The sequence below is a fragment of the Pygoscelis adeliae genome, unplaced genomic scaffold (genome assembly GCF_000699105.1).
Source record: "Pygoscelis adeliae isolate BGI_AS28 unplaced genomic scaffold, ASM69910v1 Scaffold11, whole genome shotgun sequence".
In the NCBI taxonomy this organism is placed as follows: Eukaryota; Metazoa; Chordata; class Aves; order Sphenisciformes; family Spheniscidae; genus Pygoscelis; species Pygoscelis adeliae.
The window spans coordinates 697,827-706,954 of NW_008824059.1; the positions used below are offsets into that span (position 1 = coordinate 697,827).

Genomic DNA, 9,128 nt, shown 5'->3' on the forward strand with positions numbered 1-9,128 from the left:
CAGGTGGCTCAGGGACAAGGTTCTGCCTCTGCCTGAAAGAGGACAAGAGGTCTGGGCTCAGCCCAGCCTCGCACTGTCTCTGGCTCCCGGTGAGGGTGTGAAGGTAGATGGAGATTAGGAAAAATGCATACACTTGTCTTTCCTTTTGCCCCAAATCTGAGAAAATGTCCATATGGACTCAGCTGAAGCCATGAGTCTGATCTTCAATAAATCAATCTTTGTCAGAGACCCTGCATGAGACATGGTGGGGTCTCTTCCATCCCAACAGTCCTTGAGGTCTATGGAGTTCCAGTCACCTGGAGGAACGCTGTGAGAGGACATGGATGAGGTCTCCATCTATGCTGTGGCGGGGAAGGACAGCAGGCAGCTGAGTTACTAGGAGTGAGGAGGAAAAGGAGGTGGAACACCTCCTGGAACACCTTCCTGGTCTGATTGCTGCATAACAAACCCAGTCCAGGATGCTCTGCACCGTTCCCTGTGTCCTGAGCCTCTTCCAAGCTGTTCTTTGTGCTGAGGACATCTTACACCAACGGGACACTGGACTGGGTGTGCCACTAAGGACACTGGAGGACTTGTGGGGTTGGAAGAGAGCTCTGGTGTGGCTGGCATGCTGCAGAAATTTCTGTGTTTATGTGGCTTTCAAAAGTGTTAAGCTTAAATCACCTAGACACTTGGGGTGTGGGGGTGCCTCTGGGGACCCCTACAGATGTTACATGGAAGACAAGGGCTCATGCTCAGAGTATAACCTAACGCAGGTCAGAAGGGATCTATGAAAGTCTCTGGTCCAACCTCTGCTAAAAGCAGGATCAACCTCATAGTTAGATGAGTTTGCTCAGGACCTTGTCCAGTCAAGTTGGGAAATGCTCCAAAGATCAAGATTCCCCCCCCAGCTCTCTACAATCCTGTGCCAGTCTGTGACCACCCTCATTGTGATTTTTTAAAAAAAAACTTATATCCCACTGGAATTTCCTTCGGTGCATCTCATGCCCATTGCCTCATCTTTTTGTTGCACACCTCCAGAAATAGTTTGTCTCCATCTTTTCTCTACCCCATTAGTGAGTCCTGCTGCATCACTGAGATTGGGATATTTTTAGTTGCCCCCACTCCCCAGAGCACCGGGAGAGCAAGGAGAGGTGCAAAAGGTCTGGACTGTCCTTAGGGGCTGTTTGTCATTTCCAGGGGTCTGCAGCTCAGATCCAGCAGTGGCTTCATTTCAGCCCAGCCAAAGTACTGGGCCCCCCATGGCTGAGCTCCCTGGCAAAGCCAGACCTTGGTTTGTCTCAACACAGGCAGAAGACATATCGAGAGACCATCCTCCAGCCGCTGGTGCCGGTGCCTCTTTCTGCAGCAGGCAGGCATGCACGCTCCTGGGTGCCTACGAAACTATCCGTGGCATTGCAAAGCAGCGTGCCACGGTCCTTCACCCTGGGGAGCTGTTGAACAGGCCCCTCCTGCCACCCAGCGACAGTGGGGGAACAAGCAAGGGAGCTCCTGCTGCAGCGGGCCCTGGAGCCTGTCTCTGCAGGATTCCCTGTGTGGGATTGCATTTCACTCTGGGCTGATTCTCCCAGCTGGTGTGGGACTGGTCATGTCCCCACTGCTCGAATGGGCATTGCTTCGCTGGAAGAGCAGGAGGATGGGGCAGGCATCGGGATCCTTTGACTGCGCTGTGTCTGCAGGTGCCGCACGCCCTGAGCGTGATCGATACAAGCAACTGAACTGCAGTAGCACTGGGTGAGGACAGAAAAATGAGCCTGCAAGTAGCAAGGCAGTGCCTGGGCCTGGAGAGCATCAGGAAATGGTCTGAGGGTGATGTCAGTGCTGGCCCGGTGTGCAGAGGGTGGAGGAGCTGCTCAGCTTGCTGCATCACACCCCATCCCACTTCCATGGCTGGGCAGCTGCAGTGGTTAGGGCTTGTGAGGGTTAAATCCCAGTTCAGAGCCCACTCCCTCCAGCTCACCAGCTGTGCTGGGACCAGCTGGGAGCAGGGCTGCCATGGCTATGGCAGGGACTGCCTGCAGGACCAGATATCCTGCTCCCTCCAGACAATGAGCTCCGGGAGGGTGGATGCAGCTGCTCAGGGAGAGGCAGGGATTGCTGCAGAAGGGTTGTGCAGTCTGGGAGAACTCCAGGATGTACAAACCATGCTTGTTATCCCCCCCCAGCACCTGGATACAACGTGCTGTGCAGGTCCAAATGTGCAGGAGGAGTTTGTGGTCTCTGGCCTGGGTCCCCTGTCAGGTCAAAGAGTGCCAGTCTCTTTTCAAACCCCACCTCTTGCCTCCAAGTAAGGCTGGCTCTGCCCGTGGGTGAAGTGTGAAGGTGGCCCTGTAAGCAGTGGGGTCAGTTCAGAATTTCCCCAGACCCTTTATTTGATAAAATTCCTGGCTGCAGGCTCGTTGCTTCCTTGATCAGCCATGGATGGATATCTGGCCTCACGCTGGCAGGCTGCCCTGGAGAAGGTCGGCTCCTGCCCGGGGAAGAGGGCAGTCATTTGCAGACGTGGTGCAGTTGCTTAACTCAGGGTTATGGCCAGTGATCTCCTGATAACTGCTGTTTCCTTGAGGTCCCTGCTTCTAGAGTCATGGGAATTTGTAAAAATCTCAGAGATCCTCTTAACATGATTTTATCTTTGAAGGAAAAAGAATTAATTAATGACCTCTGGAGGGCCCACTGCCGCACTGACTGCAGATGCAGAAGAGCTAACAGTGCCTGTGTTTTTAAAGATCTTTTTTTAACAAAAGCTTACTTACACAGGAGGGGGTCTCTCCATATTGCCAGAGAAGGGTTAATGGTGATGTTTGCCACTGATGTTCTGACTCTGTGATTTATCCCACACATGCTACCATGTTTCCCAACTCTCATCCTCCCTTTGTGTAAGAACTACTCTTCAACAGAGTTGCTGCAACCAGAGGTTCCCGCTTTACCCCACCACCTACTGTCAGTAAACAAACAGCTTTGAAAAGGAGGGTAGTAAATTTAATAAAAAAGTCCCAGAAAGGTGACACCAAAACAGTTCCCCCAGAACAAAACAGAATGCTGCAAAACACCCCGGCACGGGCTATGCTCCGTTTTGCATCCCCAGAAGACAGCCTCGCACCCTGCTCGACATGCTTGATGGCATCCCTGAGCGTGATGACTCTCTGATTGATGTTCTGGAGAACTAGGAGGTGGTCCCTGTTCTACCTGGGACAGAATTAAGCCCCAAATAGGCCTAAGTTTCAAATGTAAGCTATTTCAATGCTTTGAGGCTGTGGGACCTGCACAACACATCCATGGAGTTGAGCAGGGGGCCTTCCTTCCCAGGGTGGGAAGACAGGATGGTTAGATGGCTACAGGGGGCACCAGTTGCCTCCTCATGGCAGAGGCTGAGATGCCAACCCTGCCACCAGTCTCATGCCCTGGGAACTAGAGACAGAGAAGAGCTGCTAGATTCTGGCCCAATCAGTAGTTCCCATGATGAACAACTTGCCCACAAACCCCACTGCCATTCCTATTGCCCAAAGTGCTAAAATTAAGTCCGGCAAGGCCAGCAAAGGCCTGATATCACCCGTCCATGCTGTTGTCTAGGCAGCAGTGAAGGTTGGCGTATCCAGCTCAGCCCTCCCTTTGGAGACCCAAGTGTTTCGTTCTCTGTGTGCTCTCCCTGGGGCCTCTTTAACTCTGCATGAAATGGCTGGTGGAGGTGGACTGAATGCAAGCAGCCTGCGCACATGGGGCCCAAATCACATCTCCATCACTGCAGGGAAGTCTGTGGAGGTCTTTCTGAAGTGGTGGGGGAGATCTCTCCTACATCAGGTCAATGTACCTCCACGTTGAGCCCGTTCAGCAGAGCATGTCTTGACTAACAGAGAAGTCCCTGAGTGCCAGCACTGTCCTGTCAGCCGGTCTCCGGAGAGAAGGACCAAGGGAAACACCAAACTTAATCTCAAGAGGCAGATTCTCCAGGATGGGAAGTCACAAAGAAATAAATTTTGGTAAAGTTGTAAATAACTGAAAAGAGGCGTCTGTAATGGAAAGTGCTGAACAACCTATTTGATAGGTGGTATATGTGCTTCCATCCTACATAAGTGTCTTTATGGTCAGCTGAACACAGCATCAGGAGCACAGGAGGATGGTGATATGGGTCTTTTGGTCTCCTCTCCTCCCCTCCTACCTGAGATTTGTATTTTGAGTTAGCTCAAAAAGGAAGTATGTTTCCATGTTGAGCCACCACCGGTTTGACAGCTGAGGCACTAAATCCTTTCCTGGCCTTTGCAACTGTCAACGGCTCCAATAGTTCTTTCAACCAAGATCTTCTGAGTATTTCATTAAGTGCCACTTAGAGAGTGCCTTGGACCTTGGTGAGATTAGGTAAAATGTACCTAAGACCTCTATCCAGCCAGCAGCTGGATTTTGCTTAGGAAAGCCTCTGTCCTGTCCAATTTTGCTGTCTCCATCTCCCTCTCCTGTTGAGTGCATCAATGTACAGAGGAGGTCCCCAAGCCGGGGAGTCAGCTGCACCTCAGGCAGTCTCTCCAGCTGTGAGCCCTGTTGAACAAGTTCTTCACATCCATGTGGTGAGGTCTGTGGAACTGGTCCAGGCTGTCAGCTGGATCCTGCCGATCTGCACCAGGCCCACAGTCAGGACAGCTTGCAGTGGCTCCGCTGCTACCAGGTTGCTTGTGTTGGGCCCTCTGAGACAACGTCAGTGGGTAGGAGTGATTCTGATGTGCTTAGAGAGGATGCAAAAAGGGTATCCACCGTTCCAGGCGTGCCTTGAGTACTTGTGCCCAGAGTGGTAACAACGTGCCCAGCAGATCACTATAGTCAGCTCTATCTGTATTTTTAGCCATGGGTTTGCAAGAGTAGCGCAACAGAGTCCTTGTTTGGTGCTAGTCCTCTTCATCTGCTTGCTCCTTACGTTCACACTCTGGTCCTTTTCTGTTTCCCTATAAATAGACAGTGAAAAGAGATGCAAATACTTTAGCAGACCTTGGTGATATCTAAGAAATTCAAGATGTCTCCAATAAAGATGTCTAAAATCAAAACTCTGGGACTTAGGGTACCATTGACCACCAGCCAGATCCAATACAGAAGCACCAGCAGACTGCTGCCTGGCTGACAAACAGGATGTCCATGATGCCTGGGGTGCCATGCATGCAGCCATGTCAGCTTCCGAGCTGGGCACTGTGGGCTGCCCAGTGATATTCAGGATCAGCCCAGGTAAGGCTGCTAATATTTGGTCACAAAAGGAGGATTTTTTTCCCCTTGAAGATCTAGACACATGAGCAAACACTTGACATCCTCGAGGTTGATATTCCCCCTGGTGCCTCCCCTGGTGCAGCATGGGGGATACTGTGGCTGTGGCGCCATACAGGGGAAGAGGTGTAAGGGAGCCCAGACTCCTGAGACCACGCACAAGTCATGAAAGAGGACTCCTGGCATGCACTTCCACGGCATTTTGGGATTAAAGTATCAGGGCAGGAAAAGCTGGAGGGTGCTGTTTTTCGCTGAGTGGTCATTCAGGTCAGTGGGGTGACTTGGGTAGCACAGACTGGTCAGGGAGTGGAGGAGGGGGGCTGGTTCCCAGTGCCCTGCACGTCTGGGCTACGTGCCATAGCCACTGGGCTGCGCTGTGCCCATGGCTGTCAAACACCCCCAGCAGCCTGGAACAAACAGACCGAGTACAAAACCACAAAAACCCAATAGTGAAAGATAAGCTCTTGGGTCAATAATGCGCTGGGCTTGGGCCAGCTCTCCCAGTGCTGCGCGGAACTGAGCCTCCAAGGGACAGGGACTCACAGATGCTTCACTCATGCTTATCCTGCTGGTGGTGAGGCTGGCTCTGGCAGGGATGGACTCCACTCCAGCCAGTGTGGTTTGGGGACAGCAGTAGAAGGAAGAACCTACATCCCCAGGATGGAAAGGGACATTGGAGATGATCAGAGCTGGTGCTTTGGAGGTGCTAGGGTGTGCAGGCTTATGGGTGCCCACCATGGGAGAAGGTGGGACAGGGAGGCAAGAGAAATCCCACAGTGCCCTGCCAGGGGCACACACCACGAGTGGTATGTTTTAGCTCTGGTTGCTGGGCCTGGCTAATTGCTTCTGTCCGTGCACCAAGGGGATTGAAGCCACCATGTCCTGCGTGTGCCTGTGACCCTCCGTGCCAGCTTCCTGGAGGAAGTGGAGGGTGCTGAAGGCACCTTGCGCCCTCATACAAATACAGAGACATATTTGGGTTTGACTCGTGCACCATGTGTGTCCCGCTGGGGAATTGTGCTCGCCCTGCCTGGAGCCATGCGAGTTGGGTCACTATCAGAGAGCACAGATGAACTGGAGAGGGGAAAATGTGCAAGCAGGAACACCCCACGGGGAATGCAGGATCCTGGGGTCTGCAGCGCCCTGGAAATGCAGTGCTGGGACTGCCCCAGAGTTGGTATGTGGTGGGATGCATCAGAGGCCTCTACTCCTCCATGGAGCTGGTTACAGCCTCATCGGTGCATGCCAGGAGGTCTGGGCACAGGGTTAACAGCACTTTCCTGGTCGTGAGCATCACCCTCCACGCCTCATCACCCCAAAGCTTTCCCCCAGCCATGTGCTGGCGATGTGTGCTGGCTCATCCAATGTCAGGTACTGGCAGAGACTTTGCACCCCAGCAGGCATCATTCAGGAGTGGTCTGGACCACTGGCCTGGGAGGCAAGAGGGACAAGTGGTGACAGGGACCTTGCACCCATTTCCCCCTGGGTTCCCTGGGTGATGCCACCAGCTCTCTGGGTGTTGTCCCTGAGCGATGCGCCCAGGCATGCACCCAAAAAGGGCCAGACATTGAATGGTGACAAAGCCCTCAGCCAAGCTTTACAGGCTGGATTGAACAGGCTTAGCATTAGCAATTAACAATCCCAGAGCAAATAAAGGAGGGTGTTGGTTACTGTTGCCCTTCCTTATATATAGCTGCAGTATCCAACTAATGCTTGTTACAGGCTCTTATCTGGATGCGCATCAAGGAAATTCTTGAAGGAGGTAGTCCCAAGGGCACATGGGTGGAAAAGCACCCTGAGACCTGGTGGTGGAGGGTAAAGCTGAACTCCTGGTCTGGGCATTCTGGTAAGTGTAGGGCTGTAAAACACTGTGACTCACACTGCAGCTTCCATGCTCCCGGGAGAGTCGAGAAAACTTCCTGGCTGACTCTTGCGGTCACTGCCAACAAGATAAGAAATAAAGAAAAATCAGTAAATAAGAATAAAAAAAAAATGTTTCTCACCGGTTGTGAGAGGCTTTATAAAAAACTGTGCAAGGAAATCTCTCTCGAGTGACTCGTGGGTGGGGATCGTGCCGTTTGGCAATGATGTTCCTGTGTTATGCACTGGGAGGTATATGCCTGGGGGCACTGGCCTGGCTGAGATGCCCAAACTGAAGAGAGGTGAGTTTGGTCTCAGCTCCGATACTCACCTGTGTGTCAGTGGAGGACATCTCCCCCATCTCTGCTTTCTCTGTCTCATGTACTGTTATAAAACCATTAGCTCCCATTGGCTCTTGGTACGTGGGTGCATGCTTGGCTCCTGGCTGGGGTAGCCTCCTACTGTCATCATCCTTTTGTCATGTACTGCACAGCTTCAAGCACTGTAGAGCTGCTTGTTAATTAACTCAGGCTAATTGCCTTCACCAGCCTTGCCAGCATACAGGGAGGAATATCCCCTTGGGATGCTGGGAAGGAGGCAGGATGCCATCCGTGCAGCGGTGCTCTCCCGACACACGGACTTTTCCACTTTCATTACGCTTTGCAGTGGTGTTGCTGCTCATAGGTGAGGCCAAAACCAAGCCCTTTGTAGCAGCTCTTGGCTGACCTGGATGTTTCCGTGTCACCACCAGCCCCTCCATGCAATGCAGGAGGGGCACGCAATGCAGGGGCTGGTGCTCAATGTGTAGGTCCCTCCTGCTCATGTGCTGTAGGACCAGGATGCAGAACCCAGCCAGGGTCCACGTTACCTGATCTTTCTGCCCGTTGGGTGACTGCCAAACGAACCAGGCATGTTCTAGACCAGCCTGAGATTAAGAAAGCATAATCTCAAAGCCAGTGTTCAAACATGGCCCTTTGTACCTAGCTTCTGTGTATTCAGCATTTGTCACAGGGCATCATACTGATGCCTTTGTGACACAACCTTCACTTGATTTTTTACTGTTCCCCATTACCTTGCTGGAAATACGTTTTCTGCTGGCAAAACCTTCCCAACCTGGGCAGCTCCTCAGCACACACTGGTGTGATGGGGATATGCCAATGAGCAGCCAGGTTTGCTCACTCACATGCCATTTACACAGAGGTTTTGGTGCTAAGTGACAGCCTGGATCTGGGTTATTCTTATTGACTTTCTCTGTTTGCCCAGGCTGTATTGCTGGGAGACCACTTGTGCTCCCTGTCCCTCCACTGCCAAAAGCTGTCACGAGAGAGCAGCAGCTCTCCAGGACCCACAACTCACAGCATCGTCTGATAGGAAGAACTGAGGAAATAAACCCCAGATACCAGCCACCTCCAATTTCCACCAAAATTCCCCTCCCCAGATTCATTCAGACAGGCTCATCTCATCAAAACCAAGTTCCTGTCCATCATTAATCCATTCCAGAGCATTTTAAAATCTAATATTATTCCTGAAGAGTGGCTATCACCAGCAGGAAGGTCTGGCTGCCTTGCCAAGACCTCTGTGTTCCCCAACGCTAGCAAAGCATCCCTGTGTGTGCTGAGCTGTAGGTACCTTTCCCCTGAGGGTCCATCTCGCTGGGCAATGCTGTGGGGACCAGCAGGTCCTTCCCTTTGGTCGTTTTGGATGCTCTTCACCAACTGGATGATGCTTTGGAGCTCCCCAGCATGTGACGTTTCTCCTCCAAGTGCAAGTTTCCATTTCGGCTTTGCCGGAGCCACGGGTTAGTTAAAAACTAGCTCCCTAAAGGGGACCTCGATGTTGAATGTGTACCAGGAGACCCAGAAGACGAGGCTGGAGGCGAGCAGCAGAGCTCCCAAGTAAACGAAGAAGTCCCAGGAGCTTAGTGGAGCAAAAATTCCCAGGAAGAGGATGATCAGCCCGATCACATCGCACAGCACAGCCAGGAGGAGTATCCCAGCACAGCGGCCGATGAGCTTAAAGAAGGCCAT

General features: G+C 52.2%; 1 protein-coding gene across 1 annotated transcript; it reads right to left on the reverse strand.

The window, feature by feature from the left end:
• Nucleotides 1-8,900: 8,900 nt before the first annotated feature.
• Nucleotides 8,901-9,128, reverse strand: TMEM238 (transmembrane protein 238). Its single transcript, XM_009334071.1, has one exon. The coding sequence runs from the start codon at nucleotides 9,126-9,128 to the stop codon at nucleotides 8,901-8,903; it is 228 nt and encodes a 75-aa protein (XP_009332346.1).